The sequence below is a fragment of the Scomber japonicus genome, chromosome 14 (assembly GCF_027409825.1).
Source record: "Scomber japonicus isolate fScoJap1 chromosome 14, fScoJap1.pri, whole genome shotgun sequence".
NCBI lineage: Eukaryota > Metazoa > Chordata > Actinopteri > Scombriformes > Scombridae > Scomber > Scomber japonicus.
Genome location: NC_070591.1, coordinates 20,950,525 through 20,969,886, shown reverse-complemented (window position 1 = coordinate 20,969,886; position 19,362 = coordinate 20,950,525). Strand labels below are relative to the sequence as shown.

Sequence of the window (19,362 nt, the reverse complement as noted above, 5' to 3'; positions counted from 1 at the left end):
CACCTACATACTGAAAAGTTTTACTTCATGCTTGCCAAGTGTTATTTCTTTGAAGATCACCTGTATTATTCAAGAAAGTGAATAACAGCTTTGCCAGAAGGGGGTGAAAGTGCTGTTTTACACACCACAAATTTTCTGAATTTATCCTAATTCTGCTGGTATTAATTTTATGAGTGCAGATTATTTAGTGCTCCAACTATTAGTGCCGCAAAATATTAAACGTTTTGGTTATGGTTTCTACAACACTTTGTCTCTCCAGAGTATATAACAGCCTATTTCCCTCCACCTCTCTCCACAGTGAAAGTGAATTGGCTCCAGACACACATGGAAGGGTGTCTGTGATAAGGAGGGTGGGTATCACGGTGAGCGAAGAGAGCAAAGGAGGGGTCACACACCCACCCCCATACTAGTCTCCGTGTGTGAGCACGGGTATGAAAATTACGCCATCGGAAGGTAATTATGTAACCCCGTCTCTTAACAACCGGCTACAAACGGTTCGTACCCCAAAGATTTGATTGACAGACGCTCCCAGAGTCTCTATATAAGAGGAGGGAGGTGGGTGGCTCAGTCACTGTTGAGTCTCCAGTCCTTCGGTCTGTGGATGTAGTCTACCAGAGTGGACTTTACGCTTTTACGCAGGAGGTTACAGGAGATACCACTCACCATCCATTTAACCATCGGTCAAATAAGTCTTTTTTTTCAACTTTTCTTCATTCCTTTTTTTGCCGGATACCTGACTGCATTAATAAATAAAACTGCACTGCCAGGTAAGTTCAATGGACGACGCAGTGGGCTATTTATTGTTGAACTTTTTTCAGCGTTGGGAGATAGAATAAAGTGAGATTTAAATTTAACACATCTGCTCGATAAGTAATGAAAACAGCAGAAGTTGAAGTTTAAAGATGATGGTGACTTCATTCTTTAACAGAAAGTCATTAGACAACAGTGCAGAGTCTGTAGGCTTTGTGGTGTCTGGCTGCAAGTTATGATAAGCGCATTATGACTGTCCGCCGGATTTGTTCTTTTTTCTCTTTTTTAAAATTGTGGAATCATTATATAACCCCCCCCCCCCAAAAAAAAAAATCCCATGAGGGGCTCAAGTGCAAAGTCAGCAATTGAGATGGACACAGTCTGAGATACAGAAAACTAATAAAAAAATATTTATTTTGTGTGTTTGAAGGAAGTATGATACTCAGGAGAAGTCTCTACTTACTGCTCTTATCATTTCAACTCCTCCACGCATTACCTCAAGGTAAGTAAAAACAAATTTATGAAAAACATGTGACTATAGTGTCTAAAAATGTATTATGTGATAACTGAAAATAGCTCAATGCAACTCTTGCTCAAATATGTGGTGTAATAAAACATCCCAGTGAAGTTTTTTAAGGCAAAAAAGTGACATTGAAGACTAAACCCACTAAAAAACGTCATTAGTTTTTCATTGTTCCTTAATATTAACAATGGGGATTTCATAATGGGGAAAAAACTGATCAGCTCTCCTTCTCTTCCCAAGTAACTGTCCATTTGCATCCTCTCTTGTCTGACCTGTAGATGGTGAGCAGGAGGACGAGACATCATTTGACTTGTTTGATATCAGCCACATCTCACGCAGGACTCTGGGAGCCAAACAGTTCCGGGGCCAAAACTCAGATGCCCCTGCATACCGTTTCATCCGTTTTGACCACCTGCCCCCAGTGAGAGCCCCTGTACTAAAACAAATACTGCAACAGATCCAAAACAATGAGGGCTTTGTGTTTGTGGCCAGCATACGACAGGACCGCGCCTCACGGGGCACCTTGATTGGTTTGGAGAGCTCTGATGGCCGGCGGCAGTTTGAGATTGTGTCCAATGGACGGGCCAACACTCTGGATCTGGTGTACTGGGTGGACGGCTCACAGAACGTAGTTTCATTCGAGGATGTTGACTTGTCTGACTCGCAATGGAAGAATATCACTCTTCATGTTCATGGGGAGAATGCAAATCTGTATGTGGGCTGCAGCCTGATAGACAGCTTCATCCTGGATGAGCCTTTCTATGAGCACCTGCAGGCTGAGGGAAGCCGCATGTATGTTGCAAAGGGATCCATCCGCGAGAACCATTTCAGGGTAAGATTGAGACTATGGCTTTCTGCTTGCTAGACCAGGATTTCAGAAGATCCAGGAGCTTAAGTTACTTTTCTTCTTTAGTCCCTGTGTGACTCAGCTATGCTGTGTGAAACATGTTAAGAGGCCCCTGCAGTTTTTTTTTGTTACGTCTCATAAGTTTTAGGAAACAAAACTGTGGTTTTACCTAAGCTTATAATAAAAGCTCGTTTTAAACAACAGTTTCCTGAAGCTGAAACTAACATACACCCTCTTTAAAGTGTGGCAGAGTGGCTCAGTGTTGCCTCTGTGTGGAGAGGACTCCAAATTTAGACTCCAAATTGCCCCTTGTGTGTAAAGCTGAGTGTGAATGTGTGTGAAAAGGTCAAGAATGAACTTCCATGCTCAAGTTTAAATGCACTTGTGTGTAAGCTGTGCCAAGCTGATGCTCAATACATACTTGAATTGTAAGGAAAGTGGTTAACTCTGAAATAATGCAGCCAAAACATTAACAGAAACTGCAACTACAGTGGTAATGACGAGTCTCTGCTTATTTAACAGGGACTTCTGCAGAATGTGCGTTTCATCTTTGACACCACAGTAGAAGATGTCCTCCTGAGCAGAGACTGTGAGGTTACCAAGCAAGGTAAGAGTTGGATTTTTCATTCGTAAGGTGCTTAAGCCAGCATTGACCCAAATTTTCCTACTAAATTCCGTCTGTGGGAACCATTTCAATTTGTGTGATTTTTATAACCCAAAAGATGAGTCAAAATAATTGTATTTGCAAACTGTTTCAAGCTCTGCAGATGTGGGAAAGTCTCTCACACGCAAACCTCTAAAGCACAGTATCTGTGTTTTGTTAAGTAGGCCTATCAACCACAGCAACTTTCCAGACCAAACAGTTCAGCATTCTCAGTTGACTCACTTAGTATAAATTTAACTCTTTGGTCCTTTTTCTTCTTTTTTTTTTGAAGTGGGCCATAAGCTTGCAGATTTCATATGTGGCAAGATATCCTAACATTACTTCATGTTTACGGAAACAGCAGCATCGACGCAGCAGCTTGAGGTCGCGCAGTGTGCGTGGTGCACAAAAGGAGATACAGATGCTTACATTTATTTCCACTGGCAGTGGACTCAGGATAATGCGCTGGGAAAGAAAATAAAAAAGAGAAAATTAATGCTATACTGCAGAGCAGGGAGCTTCCACTTCCAGCTGCACACACACACACACACACACACACACACACACACACAGTGAAGTCATGAATTGGCTGATTGGTTTGCTTTTCTCAGCTGAAGCTTTTCTCGCATGAGGAATAGTACCTCATGACACTCAGCGGGGCTCACACGAAGGGCGGCTGCAACTCAAAAGAATAAATATGAAGATAATCATCCTTTTTCAACAAAGGTCACCAGATCTGGAATTTGGCTCACTGTGACAAAGCAAATCCATATGAGGTGTTTGTGCATGATAGAGCGGCTGTTGCATCTCTGTTGCCACAAACAGTGTTGAATTCCAGCTGAATGAGTTTATTTGTTTAACAAATGTCACCAAGGCCTGGAAGTTTTCTCCACGCTGGCTGGTACCAGTAAAGGTTCTGCACTGGTAGCAATTTTAATGCCAAAAGACACTCATAAACCCACACAAACCACACTCATAAAAGCTGTCATGTTGGACATTAATGAGCGGTATTAAAACTACCCAACCTTTTGCTCCCTTTTCCTCTATCTGCTTTTTTTTTTTTAAGTAGCACACATCGATCATGAGGGAAAAGAATGTGTAAATACTTTCACAGACAAGCAAGCGCGCGTTCACATGCACACACAGCATGAAGCCCTCCTGAGAATTGAATGAATCCAGCAGACTGAAAAGGAAAGAAAACACAGGGCTGGCTAGAAGTGGGATATCATTGGGCAATTTGGATGACTTCTTGATTTAGTGTCCCCAGTCTGCTATTAATCTTCACCAATTTACATTGCAAGATCCAAAGCAGTTGCAGATATGCGCTGTGCTTTGGCTGAATGAGCTTTGGCATTCCATGGAGCTTTGACATGCGACTTGTGTGTTTGTTTTCTCTATCACACATTCATAAAGGTCATCATGCCATAAGTGCTATTCAGTGGTTGGGGTGAAAAGGAAAGATAATGTAGTAAATCGAGGGGACATGAAGGAATAAATGCTCAATCAAGATGTCCTATCCTCCTCTGTATTTGGAATCTTTTGCTTTCTTTTTTTGTGCAAAGATCACAGCTGGCAGACTCGTTTACTCTAGACTAGACTTCCTGCTCCAGATTTGCAGGTTGTGCAAAAATTTAGCATGCATCAAGCAACCCTCTGGTTAAAGATTGTCCCCTTTCATATTATGCACTGAAGGGTTAGACAAAAAGACAGGAGTCAGTCAACTTATAAATGATAAATGCTGTGACTCAAGGGACTTTCAAACACTTAAGATTTTACTGTGTTAACTTGTAGACAAAGGTAGTGCCTGCGCTACTGATCAGCTGTAAGGACTGTGAGCTTCACAGGCTCCTTGTAAATCCATCTGTGTGGTCACTCCAGTCTGTTAAGTTCATATTTGGAAGTGTCCACTTATGTGAAAGGTCATGGCAATTTATGACGATGGTGTGGTTTTCCCATCACACGAGGAACACCCAGATCTCTGCTTTGAGGTCCCCAATGCCAATCCCTTCCCTCCCGCGTCCGCCCACAGCCAACCCTGCTGTCATCTCCTGTGGAAAAATTTATCGTCACCGTTTCAAACAGATACATTGTTCAAATCAAACACTGTTGACTGAACATCTGTTTTCAGAAACACAATAAACATCATAATCACCACATTGTTGTGATCTTTTGGCCGGCCACAGGAAAACAGGAAATTGCTTGGTTCCCCGATCAGAGTCCTTGAGTTTCAATTATGATATCTCTCAAATATGTTTTCCATCAGCAGTCTGCGTAGCTCATTCATTTGCTTGCTTTCTCATTCACCATGGTGCGTCTCTTTTTCCTTTTCCAGATAATGCCAATATTGTGAGCGAGAGCACAGAAATTGTGGATGTGAGTCCCTCTATCACCACGAACATCATTGGTCAGAAGACGGATGAAGCGGGCACAGATATGTGTGAACGCTCCTGCGAGGAACTTAGCACTATGTTGCAGGAGCTCAACGGTCTCCGTGTTGTTGTCAGTAACCTTATTGACGGCTTGCAAAAAGTGGTAAGTATCAGAAGTGACAAATGTGCTAAACTGACTGATTGCCTGTTACATAGTGTAAATAATCCTGACTTGAGTTTGATTAAGATGAGCTACTGCCTGTTTTGTTTCTATTTCATAGGCCAATTTCAGTGATGAATGTGAAATCGCCAAAGCTGTCTTTGACTGTGGGAAGAAAATTTACATTCTAGAGAAAATTGACATTTTAGGAAAATAAATAATACAATCCTGTGGCCGGCAGCCAGGCAGTAAGAGGTTTGAATTAGGTTACTAGGTAACCTACATTGAAAGGAAACAGTAAGTAGCCACAGGGCTGTTTATAGAGTCGCCCGTGATGGCTGAACCCCTTTGACTCCTGCTATCTGTGGCAGCGTGAGTCAGACAGATTTTATGACATGTTACATGTGGATATAGGAAGTGTTCCCCTGGCAGCGATGGAGTCCAGTCTAATGTCTGGCTGTGTTTAAACAGCCCATGTGTTTCCTCTGGGAGCCTCCCAGCAATAAGAGAGTCTGGGCATGAACCTTGGGAAAAAAACTGGCTGGGATGAGAAGGGTCCCTGAGGCTCTTCCAGACCGAGTGGTGTCTTAGATTCTAGTACTGCACACTGCTACCTCCCTTTTCCACCAAAAGGACACACACACTCAAACACACAAAAAAACTTTGGCAGTAGTTTATCAACTGACAGTTCCCAAGTGTTCAGGAGTCCAGCCAGAGAATCCCGGGTCTCCAATTGGGTTGGAGGTTAAAATGTTCATGCCCTGCCCCTAGAAACAGTAGAGATATAAAGAGCTTTAGTGTTTGTAATCATGAGAAGCACACTTCAAAATTACCATTTTACAAGTATTCTTGTAAATACAATAGAGGAACCTTTTTGTGTAGGTTCTTTCAGTCATTCCTCTTTCTGGTCTGTTGAACTTTTCTGGCTCTTCGATCTAAGATTTCTTTAAAATATATAATGGTTTACACTTCAGATTATCATTAAATAGGGACAGGTTTACAGAATGTGCTAAAAGCATGACAGGATGCCACATTTAAAAGGAAATTTCGCAACATTTTATGTGGATGTCCAATCAGTGTTGATGGTAAATGTAGTGAATTGAAGCAATAGATTCATCAGTGTGTGCTATATTGACTGAGAAAGAGCACATGTAGAGCACTATATGTATCAGGAGCCTTGTGCATGAGCTTTTGATGCCATTTTAGCTGTTAGAAACATAAGTAGTTTGCAGTAAGATGTGACCCAGAGGTACAGAGAACATAAGCAACAACTGGAGGTTTTTCACACCATGTCCCTAGTAGCTGAACAATTAATCGAAATTGTATTGAAATTGCATCTATTTTGAAATTGTATTGAAATTGCATCTATTTAATCTATTTCACCTTTCAGATTGCAGAAGGCGCAATATTTGTTATGGATTGTTGTGCTGCAGAGATGTCTATGCATCATATTCTACAGACTTAAGAAAACATCTTTGTTTGGTATAGATCCCCACAACAATCACACAATAATCCTTTTAATATGTTTTTTAATGAAAATTAGAATAATGATGTAAACATTATGATTTCTTGTAATATTATAAATCATATTGCAATTGCAATATCAATCAAAATAATCTCAATATAGTTATAGTAATTGGTGAAACGATCTTTTAACCCTTAAAAGTTATATGCACAGAGGCTAAATTTAGGCATATAACTTAACTGGTTTTAAATTTAAGAAATATTTTTTCTACATGAGTAATATTAAAGTAAGTAGCAGTATTTCTATTTCTCTTTCCACCTGGCGAAAAGTAACTTCACATGTCCTCTGTTAAAAGACTCACCCTGCCAGCAGGTGCATACCTTTCCCTGCTTAGTGGAATGTGGTGTATCATTATCATGACATGAGCGTGTCCTAATCATTTCTGACTGCAAACCTGTCTGCTGTTGTATGTTCAGACAGAGGAGAACACAGTCATGAAGGAGGTCCTTGGGAGAATGAAGAACACAAAGGAGAAAAACATGTGCTGGCAGGATGGCCGACTGTTTGACGATAAGGAAGATTGGGTTGTGGACAGCTGCACCAAATGTACCTGCCAGGTAGAGCCCAGTCATATCGAAATATGTACTTATTTGCTATAGATATGAATGACCCTGATGTATCACTCAATATTCATTGATGGCAGGAGTCCAAGATAGTGTGTCACCAAATTACCTGCCCTCCAGTGGCCTGTGCCAGCCCCTCATTTGTGGACGGCGAGTGCTGCCCCGTGTGTATACGTAAGTAGTCAGCACCTCCTATATGCTAATGCACTCATCATATAAACACAGTTATAAACACACACACAGTTTTATGCATGCTTGCTATTGTAATTTAATGGTGCAATATGCCGTAAAAACAATATTCTACGCATATTAAAATTTAAAGCCACAGCTCTGTTGCAGCCAGTTTGTCTTTGTGAGCGAACCACATATTTATTGGTCAAAGTATAAGACACTCAAAATGGCTACTGTGGGTTTTTCAGATGAGGTCATGTAATAAACAGGCAGACATAAAGACTGTGTAGTAATTGTCTTATTTCAGAACTTTTATTATCCTGTTTTAGCAGTAAGTGGATATGGGAGTGTCTCTTAAACAAAATAAGGAAAAAAAATGTTGACTCTATGCTTCATATTATTCAAGCATTAGACAGCGAGGATGGCTGGTCTCCATGGTCAGAGTGGACAGAGTGCACAGTCACCTGCGGGACAGGAACTCAACAGAGGGGCAGGTCATGTGACGCAACCAGTAACCCCTGCACCGGACCTTCAATCCAGACCCGCAAGTGCAGCTTGGGCAAATGTGACAGCCGTGGTGAGGATTTTTTCTTGAGTAATTTATCTCCAGTAGTAACCGCCTCATTGCTATGATATTATCATGATCAAAGTATGTGTGTGCTATTGCCACAGCTACACACTAATTGAAGACAAACAACAATATGACATATGGGAAGGAGGACCATGATGGAAATGTGGAAAAACTCAGCACTGAGTTAAATATGAGATGTGATCCTCCTAAGTGCAAAGGACTCAGTTCACGCCTCCATAAATCTGTTGAAAATGGATCCATCTGAGTGAGGCTGAATCCGAGTGAAGAGTTGGATCGCATGGTTGGCTTGCAGGGTGTGCCCAGTCACAGTTAATTCCAAATAAATCACTGGCTAAGAGGGTGTTCCACAGTGCAATGACTCACCACTGCCTGCCATGCAAATATATGAAATATTAAAGAATTTGACCGTTAGATTTACTATATATGAGTTGGGTTTTTTGCTAGATTTGTGCTGGATGCTGAAACTGATGAATTGGGTGTTTGATAGTTTGTGGGATTAGCATCTGTTATTGCTTGCAGCTAACATTACACTGCATCTGTGTGAGCGACTGAATCAATCTAACCACTGGAGGATAGTTTACACACAATGACATAAATACTGGCACAAGCATCTTGGAATATCTTTGAAACTGAGCCATTGTCACCAACATGTCATAATGTTTACTTGTAGAAAATGTGGTTGCCATTTTTTAAAACATTTGCAGGTTATACATGTCTGTTACTATTTGACTGAATGGAAATCTAGAGGATAACACATGATGTGTGTTTTGGTGATCTTTGACTGATGTGTTTGATACCCAGTTCGTCAGGACGGAGGGTGGAGCTTGTGGTCACCGTGGTCGTCCTGCTCAGTGACCTGTGGAGAGGGACAGATTACCAGAATACGACACTGCAACGCCCCTGTGCCGCAACTGGGGGGCAAAGACTGTGAAGGAAGTGGGAGAGAGACTCAGCGCTGCACTGCAAATCCGTGTCCCAGTAAGTATTTCAGCCCACAAGTAGAACACTCAAAGCAGCATCTCCATTACAGCAGCGTCTGTGTCAAACAAACAGACTTCGTCGTGCCTCATGGCTCCCCAGAGGCAACATTCCCCACTGGCCTCCTGTCTGTCTTTCAGGAAATGTTGACCCAAATCAGCTCAGTATGTTTTCTCTGGTAGTATTAAGTTCCAGGCTTCTGACTCTCCAGCTGCTCTTTAGAATTAGGACTTTTAATGTTGGCATATTTTTATTCGGAAACAAAGAGTTTAAATCTGTGACACAGAGCTATGCTTCAGATATTGTTTGGGTATATATATATACTAAACATCTGTCTTATTTTTAGTTGATGGGGGTTGGGGTCCTTGGTCTCCATGGGCAACCTGTTCAGCAACATGTGGAGGTGGAATGAAAAGTCGGACGCGTGAGTGCAACAGCCCTCAACCTCAGTATGGCGGCAACAAGTGTATTGGAGAGGCCAGCGACAGTGACAACTGTAACAAAAAAGCCTGTCCTATTGGTAAGCACTAGTCCCTCTGAATTTTGTTTTTGCTTTAGCAATGGCAGTATTGGTCTCTCTGTTAGTCCACCACTTTGGTCCAGAATAAAATATCTAAACAACTATGGGATGGATTGCCATGAAACATTTCATGACATTCATGGTGTCCAGATGATGAAAACTACTGAGTTTGGTGACCCCCTGACTTTTCCTCTAGATCCATAATCAGTTTGTGTGTTTAGTACTAATTAGCTAATGTTGGCATTGAGATTTATACCTGCTAAACATCACCATGCTGGCATTGGGATTTAGCTTGCTGATGCTAGCATTTAGTACTAAGCATTCCCTGTGACTCTTAAATGTTTTCCTATTTTGACTGAATGCAGGACCTCACTAGTAACAGTTTTACTGCTTCTGAAAAGAGATGTTGTTGTAGAATTTTTTTAATGTAATTTTTCAATGAAATATGACAAATCAGCAACAAATACCAAAATATCTGCATAGATTGAATTAGGTTAACTAGAAAATATGTTGTTTTGTAATTGGGGTGAACTAACTCTTTAAAGTCTGTTCCAGTTGGTCCGGCTTTATTTTGAATTATCGCATTAGATAAGAACTTTATACTGCAAACAAAAGTTGAATCATTTGGAGACACACTATACAGATATGTCAAGCAAATTTAAATCAGTTTCCCTGTATGAATTCTTATTGTCTAAATCCTTTGCAGATGGCTGTCTGTCTAACCCGTGCTTTGGTGGAGTGGAGTGCAACAGTTCTCCAGATGGTTCCTGGGAATGTGGCCCATGCCCTGCTGGCTTCCGTGGAAATGGTACCCACTGTGAAGACATTAATGAGGTAAGGATTCCTGTTTGCCTTAGGTGCACAAACCAAATGTATGTTTAGTACTTCATTCATGTAATATTTGTTTGCATTCGCTGCTTCCTGTCTTTCCTTTCCCCAGTGTGACATGGTGTCTGATGTTTGCTACAAAGTGAGTGGAACGCAGCGTTGCATCAACACTGATCCAGGTTTCCACTGCCTGCCCTGTCCAAAGCGGTACAAGGGCACCCAACCTTTCGGTATGGGGGTGGAGGCTGCCAAGAAGAATAAGCAGGTAAGTCAGTGCCAGCAACAGGCTGTTGATTGGATTACCCCAGACATTTTCTTAACACTTATAGCTGCAGTTTGAGTGATTTATCAGCGTCATACCTGAAGTGTGGTAGTTTCACAGGGTTGGAGGGGAGGCCCCGGGCCACCATATGAATGTGAGATAACTTGACCCAGTATCAGTGAGCAGAGGGAGAGTGGGGGAGAGTGTAGCAACTCTTAACAACAAACATATGTTACTCATATCTCTTATTTTCATTGTAAGATCAGAGGCAGTTTATATTTTTACTAAATAGATTGGTCCTTTGATTCTTTCTCTCTCTCTCTCTCTCTCTCTCTCTCTCTCTCTCTCTCTCTCTCTCTCTCTCTCTCTCGCTCTCTCTCTCTTTCTCTCTCTCTCTCTCTCTCTCTCTCTCTCTCTCTCTCTCTCTCTCTCTCTCTCTCTCTCTCTCTCTCTCTCTCTCTCCCTCTCTCTCCCTCTTGTTTACATAGTTAAAAGGGCATGGAGTGCTTTGAGCAGGAGACAGACAGGCTTATAATTTCTGACATCACTCTCATATATTATTTAAGACAGAAATCATATGTCAGGCAAAATTAAGCACCAACTCTTCATTTAAAAAAATGTTTGGTGCAGCTGTCCTACTTTCAACGTTGCTGATATGGACCATTTTTTTGTCACTCTCTGGCCTCTGCAGCTGTTTGACTTTGATTTGATGCCCCAATTTCACTAAGTGATTTGGGAAAAAGGGAATTGTCTCATCACTGGCATTAGAGGGCTCCATTTTGCAGTTTTGATCAAACGTCTGTTCTCGCTGTCACTTTCTGCTCTATGAGCTCATGGAGTGGCATCCAAACTGGAGTTGCATTCATCCTCTGGTAATGAATGGCAGCTGTGAATAACTTATGCGGCAGTTAAGGGGCAATAGTGGGTCATAGTGGGATGTATGATGCATTAAGTGGGATATCGCCCAGGAGTGCCCCAGACTAAGGCTGTCCAAAATCTCACATTTTACCATCCGCCTCACTCTGGAGTAGTTGTTTAGTTTGGAGGGGCATTCAAGAAAGAGAACAGAATTGAAACCATAACAAAATGGAAACCACTTAAGAAGAGACTGATGACCAGGACATGGAGGGCCAACTTTTTTCTATTTCTGGAAGATCATATTGGTAAAAGGCAAATCTCAAAATACAGTTTCACTTGCCCTCTTTTCTCCAGGTGTGTGAGCCAGAGAACCCATGCAAGGACAAGACGCACAACTGTCACAAATACGCCGAATGCATCTACATCAGCCACTTCAGTGACCCAATGTACAAGTGTGAGTGTAGGACTGGTTATGCTGGAGACGGCTTCATTTGTGGAGAAGACTCAGACTTGGATGGCTGGCCTAATCAGAACCTTGTGTGTGGCGCCAACACCACTTATCACTGCAAGAAGGTATTTCACTGAAATATTTGTCACCTTCCTTCCATCATTAATGGAGAACAACAAAGCGAATCAGTCTGCAGCACTTATGTGATGAAGTTACTTCTAAAACTAATGAACCTCCCACAACTTTTTCAGGACAACTGCCCCACTCTGCCTAACTCTGGACAAGAAGACTTTGACAAAGATGGTCAAGGAGATGCCTGTGACAAGGATGACGACAATGATGGAATCCTCGATGAGCGGGTATGAGAGTTTTTAACACATCTGTATTTATCATCACTTTCAGGGATCACCCTTCACTAACAAACATGTACTCTATACCACAGGACAACTGCCCCCTCCTTTTCAATCCTCGTCAGTTTGACTTTGACAAGGATGAAGTTGGTGACCGCTGTGACAACTGTCCCTATGAGCACAACCCTGCTCAAATTGACACTGACCACAATGGAGAAGGGGATGCCTGTGCAGTGGACATTGATGGAGATGGTAAAATAATTACATCTTAGCAAAGTCTAAACAGCTCAAATATTGTAATTAGTCCATAAAGGGAAGCTTATTATTATATCTTCTACGTTAAAGTATCAAGCAAATGTCATGATATACCCATGTCTTTCTCAGGAATTTTGAATGAGAATGACAACTGCCCATATGTGTACAACACTGAGCAGAAGGACACTGACATGGATGGAGTTGGTGACCAGTGTGACAACTGTCCACTGCTGCACAATCCTGACCAGGTACAATAATACACTGTATATATTATAGTCACATGTTACAGTAGAGTAGGTACAGGAAGTGTTTAACATCCTTATTTATCCAACAGACTGATGTAGACAATGACCTGGTGGGAGATCAGTGTGACAATAACCAAGACATTGATGAAGATGGCCATCAGAACAACCTGGACAACTGTCCCTATGTGGCAAACGCCAACCAGGCCGACCACGACAAGGATGGCAAAGGAGATGCATGTGACTATGATGATGATAATGATGGCATACCTGATGACAGGGACAACTGCAGACTAACACCCAATGAAGATCAGCTGGACTCTGATGGTAAGGGTGGAAGATTTTAAAGGAAGATAAGGCGACACTCATATTGATTTTGGTTTCTAGACTATCAAACTAGGTAACCAGACAGCAACAAAGCTGAGAGCAAACCTATAATATATTCTGTGGCAAGATGAATTACATATTGCTTATGTTGACCAAGCTTGGATCAGTTGTACATTAGAAAACAGTTTGCCATCCATACATAGTACTTTTAATATTTAATGCTACAGGCATGATCAGGGTTGATGCAGCTATTATGATTTCAGTTAAATGCAGTCATTTAATTAATGCCATTAAAATTATCACCTGTTTAATACACATGCCTAGACACAACAGTAATTTTGACTCCATGCACACTGATACATATTGCTTCAGTTCTCCCAGATGTCTTCACAGTTAGCAATTAGTGTGTTTACAGCAGGTGTGAAATGTGGCTGTGGAAAAAAGTCAAGTACTGTGCTGGCATTGGTGATGTCATTCTGCATGACTTCAGTGAGCAGCCCAGAAGGGCACAGGCCAGGCTGTGAAGTTTTTATTTCCTTCAGGCTTTGCTCTTGATTAATCCACAGTGCCCAATTTGAGCAGGGTTACCTGGAGTTTGTACAGCTGCCTGTAACTGGAAACAGATGACAAAGGAGGAAGGCCCTGGACGCTGACACTCTCACACTCTTCACAGCTCGTCAGATAGTGTTTATTTGATGGAATCATTTTAGCCCCTTGTGCAATAACAAAGATGATGACAGAAAGCAGCTAGCTACTTCCACACTGCGGCCTTCATTAGCCACTGGCGTCCAGTCTTCTGTGTCTCTGGCCTGCAGTGTGGCTCTAATAGACTTCAGGTTTCAGACAGTTACAAGTATCAGTGGAAGTTGTCACAGCATGAAAAGATGGCTTATTTGGCTCAGTTGATTTGGCAAGGGTATTAAAGCCAATTTCCTGGGAGGAACGGGTATTTTTCCATTCATTTTTAATATAAACTTGGAGGAGCTTCTCAACATTCACTGCAGTGGGAGTATCATGACACTGTTATTAGCTGCCATAGAGATTTTTCCATACTATAGAAAAATAGGAAAAATAATCTATTATGCACGTCTAATTTAAGTTAGGTAAAACTTATATATTTGATGTTTTTTTTAACAGGTGATGGAAGAGGTGATGCCTGCATAGACGACTTTGACAACGACAGTATCCCGGATATTCTTGACGTGTGTCCAGAAAACAATGCCATCAGTGTCACAGACTTCAGGAAGTTCCAGATGGTCCACTTGGATCCTAAGGGAACCACTCAAATTGATCCCAACTGGGTGGTCAGACACCAGGGCAAAGAGCTTGTTCAGACTGCCAACTCTGATCCAGGCATTGCAGTAGGTGAGTAAACCTAACAACTTTTTTATTGATGATTTACTACTCTATAAAATAACCATTTTGACTGAACAGAGTCCTAACATTAAGCATCTCTCACCCTCATAGGCTTTGATGAGTTCAATGCTGTGGACTTCAGTGGCACAATGTACGTGAACACAGACAGAGATGATGACTATGCAGGCTTTGTGTTTGGCTACCAGTCGAGTGGGCGCTTTTATGTCGTGATGTGGAAGCAGATCACACAGACCTACTGGGAGGACAAGCCCTCCAAGGCCTTTGGCATCTCTGGTGTTTCACTCAAAGTTGTCAACTCGACCACTGGCACTGGAGAAAACCTCAGGAATGCTTTGTGGCACACAGGCAACACTGCTGGGCAGGTGGGCTGAGGTTTATATTCTATTTGGTCTGTGTAAAAAGCTGTGGCAGTATTTTTCACAAGTGTTGTTAATGATTTTACATAGGTGCGTACACTGTGGCATGACCCCAAAAACATTGGATGGAAGGATTATACAGCCTACAGGTGGCATCTCATCCACAGACCAAAGACTGGTTTCATCAGGTAAGAAATAAAGTAGCAAGGTACAGCTAAGAAAAACCCAGCAGTCCACAGTAATACAGTATTTATTGTTTGTATGATGTGTAATCACTCAAATTTCACAGAAAAATAGGTAAACTAGTGTGAATGTCAAGAAACAATCAAAACAAAGAAGTTTACCAAAGTGCTAATAATAATAATAATAATAATAATAATAATAATAATAATAATAATAATAATAATAATAATAATAATAATAATGTTAATAATAATTGCTTAAATAATCAAATTTAAGCAAAACATTGGGGTAACCATAGGTCCCTATTTCTTTGCCTATTTTCTGTTGCTCACCACTGATCTACAGTATCCATAAGTGCTATAATATGAACACAATAAGATCTAAAATATCTGTCATGTTATTTGCAGGGTTGTGGTCTATGAAGGTAAACAGATCATGGCTGACTCAGGACCAATTTATGACAAGACATTTGCCGGAGGAAGGTTAGGCTTGTTTGTCTTCTCTCAAGAGCTGGTCTTCTTCTCCGACCTCAAATATGAATGCAGAGGTTAGTAGAAACAATTTCAATTTCATACAATTTATTATAAATTTCTGTTCTGTTTTGCAATACAAAAATGGTGTATGTCTATGTGTGTATATATGCAGAAATACAAGCTTAAAAATCTATATGCAACTGCTAAGAGACCTGACTTTATAAAGTAACTCAATATTATAAATATTGCAGTAACTGCAACCAGGTCAAAGGAAAGTGCACTGTATAATGTTTTTACTGACACAACTGTCATATAGCATAGCATTGTAATTCCCACGGTTTTCTGTGTGAAGGAGCTGTTAACTGGCATAGAGATGACATTAGATTATAAGCAGGACATGATAGACTTTACTTATGGGGTTAACAAACCTTCTCTTGGGGTTGTAAACCTTCTTTAATGTCTGATCTTTTGTTTTCTGAACCAGAAAAAATGCATTTAGGCAACATGTCATAATAACTCTTTATAGAAATATCCACTTCTACATCAAGTGCATAATCAAAGACTCACTGTAAATACACTGTGGTATAAAAGTGGTATAACCATAATGCACATTTCACGAGCAAGGACCACATCATCAACAAGAGGCATGTAAACGACTTGTTAATGAAAAATGATTGACGTGCAAGGCTTGAAAGTAGCTTGTAGTTCTTCCACTTGCTGTCTGCGTTGTGGGGAAGTTTCAGTCGTGAATTAGCCGTAGCACCCAGACCCCCAAAACCTTCAGTTACTTAAAACAAGATTGAGCTCAGATCTTTGAGATCTGAATGGAGAGATGGTCAAGGAATATAATTTTATAATTATTAGGCAGGATCCAGCAGAGTGCTGGGGCTGTTTTGCAAAAAGGTGAGCCTAACAACAAAGTAATATGTACCTTGCTAATGGACACCAAAGTCCAGAAGTCAGGGTAGATAGGGAGAACTTTGAAATCGCTGGTGATATCTGCTTTTGAGAGCCATGTCCCTTTCCTGGCAAGTTTGATGAAGCTTTGACATGGTTGATGTTGACGAAGTGAAGGTATAAGTCATCGCCCAGATTCAAGCTATTAAAGCTGGCGATGGTACCCTCCTGAAAGATTAATGCCAAGGAGGCTTATGCAGAAGTTAGGAAAAGGGCAAATGGGTGAATTAAAATCTTGTTTGGGTTTGATGTGGCTTAGTGTAGGCAGGAGAGGAGCAGGCAGTGGATGAGACCAGGCACCACATAGAGCATGGTAGGACTGCATGGGTAGTAAAAATGCAGCAGTACATTTCATTGTCCAGTTTGCCCTAGTATGTGACCTCATTGAATTGCTTAGGACAGGTAGCAGCTTCAGAGGTAAAGTGGACGTGATATTGGGAGACACCATTGCCGAAGTCCTGATGAAGCTCAGTGGCAATGGACTGTACTTGAATTGTCTTGTTCTTTCTTTTCTGACGAGGGAGGTAGGCTGGGAGATGTGGAAGTTACATCAGACTAATTGTAGTAGTCTTGTATGTTGAGGAGAGATGAACTGGGCAAGATACCAACCAATGGAAGAGACTGTGTTGAGGCTTGCTGGATTCATGCACTGCATTGGTGGCTTTTGGAAAGCAGGGCATCAGGCACAGAAGCAGTCACTTTTCTGAAAGCAATTGAGATGATGGTACGTGATCTGGGTTTAGGTGGAGAGAGCGATGGAGGAGCCGTGGGTTAGGTGGGTATTTATAGGAATGCCTGAAGTGATGCAGTTGAGGTGTGGTCCCACTCCTGAAACTCTACTAGACACCTTCAGTACATGAATATTACAAACATATATATTATGCATAAATATAGACTTATCTATGTCTAAGTGCCTAGACTGGCATTAGTCATGTAGGATAGGTCCTGGGAAGCTTCAGTGTGTGTTTATGTCTGTTTATGTATATGTATGTGTCTGTTTATGCAAAGTGAACACATACTGTATATAGACATATGTGGGCACATGCATAGACATAAAAAAAACAAAAAAAACAGAGGGAGACAATGATGTGATGTTTAAACCTTCAACATCTTTTTCAACACTCAGATAAGCCGGAGTTGCCAACAAGGTTAACAAGGTAATGATGAGGTGGTTATGTGTTGTGTGTTGGCTGAAGCAAGAAAAAGTCACGCTATGTTTCTGTTTGTCAGCTTGCTCATGTACAATGCCCCAGATGCATTGTGATAGGCCTTGTGTGTTTGGCCCAAGGTCCAGATCTGTTGAGTACTAAACTGTGGAAAATGAGCCTGCAGTCTTGTCACAATCACAGCCATGTTACTGAAGACACGCTTTTTAATGCACACAATGCACATGTTGTTGCTGCATTGCTTTTCCTGTGTGAATTTCGCTGACTGTCCTAGTTTTGATTATAAATATGGTGGTAATAGAAGCTATTTTCTCAATCTTTCCACAGATAACTGAATCAAGTTGGATAGAAAAACATCAGAGAGACAAAAAGACAAGAATCTCTCAAAGTAAACATCACGTCATCACTAAATCCGTTTCAACATAAATGAGACTTCCCATACTTTTCCGTGTTTTGCCTTGATCCACCTGCTGGAGAGGAAACCATGGTCGATTCCAGTTTTCCTGGTGACTCGACTCCCTTGCTGGGAAAGAAAAATGGATGAGAGTGGACAAGTTTTAAAAAGGCTCTGCAATATCTAATTATAACTATTGTACTTATGTCTACATTTTTTTTTAAAGGATTCATTGTACAACCACTTACCTGTTGTATGTGCTTTCCTACGGTTTCCTACTTTCTGCAAATTGTAAGTGACTCAGTTGTTCTTTATCTTTGATACATTGCTCTCCACCGGTTCCATTTCATGGCTTCTGTCTTGCAGAACAACTAAACCTACAGTGTCAAACAAACATAAACTGTAACCAAAAACATTATCATTTAACTGTCTCAAGTCCATTACTGTTTCTCCTCATTCTTTTCATCCTGAATGTGCTTTTCTATGGAGAACTTGAGTGAACAATTTAAATAAGCCATTTTAGTAAGTGCCAAAGATGTTTATACTAAGTCTGTATTATAATTCCTTTTTGTAAATTATTTATGCCTTGCTTGTTGTGTTTGTTTGCATTTTTTTGCTTGAGTTTGTAAATAATTATTTATTTGTTTACACTGACAAAACGCATGATTGAATATCACAAATGTTAAGATAACACTTTATAGTATTGCAAAATTCTGTGTTGTCATGCACTTCCCTTACTTGTTACCAAATGAGTGTCATCTGACCTCCTCTCTTAGATAAACTACAATGTAAAGCTTTGAGAAGGATACAACATCAGCTGCTTTTAAATAATCACATCCATAAACACAGCATGTGTTTATTTATGTGATAAGACCTGCCAGAGAGTTAATTCTGGTTGTATGTGTATGTTAAAAAAGCCACTGTGTTTATTTTCTTAGCTGTCCAGACAGGGCCTCATTGTCCCAGAAGTCAAATTTCACACAGAACATTTTTCCATGCTCATACTCTTTATCTATAGGAGCTTATAAATGGTCCATCACCAAAATTGGCTGCCAATTGGACTACTGGCAATATAGCCAGCACCGTTTTCTAACTTGATATTGAAACACTACGTATTTGTTGCAAGTCTTTAATGAATCGTGGCAATAACATCAGTTTCAAAGGTAGTGAAATAATTGAAGTTGCAGTTGGAAGTGTTTGATTCCCACTAAATTTAACATTGTTGCTTTCACAACCCTGACTTTT

General features: G+C 40.9%; 1 protein-coding gene across 1 annotated transcript; it reads left to right on the top strand.

The window, feature by feature from the left end:
- Positions 1 to 750: 750 nt before the first annotated feature.
- thbs2a (thrombospondin 2a) lies at positions 751 to 19,091 on the top strand. Its single transcript, XM_053332751.1, has 23 exons — positions 751 to 767; positions 1,181 to 1,252; positions 1,552 to 2,105; positions 2,643 to 2,727; positions 5,096 to 5,295; positions 7,234 to 7,374; positions 7,461 to 7,554; positions 7,958 to 8,128; positions 8,945 to 9,121; positions 9,468 to 9,641; positions 10,348 to 10,475; positions 10,582 to 10,734; positions 11,944 to 12,162; positions 12,289 to 12,396; positions 12,480 to 12,639; positions 12,772 to 12,890; positions 12,977 to 13,211; positions 14,349 to 14,576; positions 14,679 to 14,950; positions 15,035 to 15,132; positions 15,535 to 15,674; positions 17,684 to 17,714; positions 18,051 to 19,091. The coding sequence occupies exons 2-23, from the start codon at positions 1,186 to 1,188 to the stop codon at positions 18,052 to 18,054; spliced, it is 3,558 nt and encodes a 1,185-aa protein (XP_053188726.1). The 5' UTR covers positions 751 to 767; positions 1,181 to 1,185; the 3' UTR covers positions 18,055 to 19,091.
- Positions 19,092 to 19,362: the final 271 nt, after the last annotated feature.

Bases quoted from the DNA above. Each gene is read 5' to 3' on its own strand.
- thbs2a (XM_053332751.1), top strand. From the start codon at position 1,186: ATGATACTCAGGAGAAGTCTCTACTTACTGCTCTTATCATTTCAACTC. The intron at 7,375-7,460 runs GTAGAGCCCAGT...CATTGATGGCAG, and splicing joins GCACCAAATGTACCTGCCAG to GAGTCCAAGATAGTGTGTCA. The intron at 8,129-8,944 runs GTGAGGATTTTT...TTTGATACCCAG, and splicing joins GGGCAAATGTGACAGCCGTG to TTCGTCAGGACGGAGGGTGG.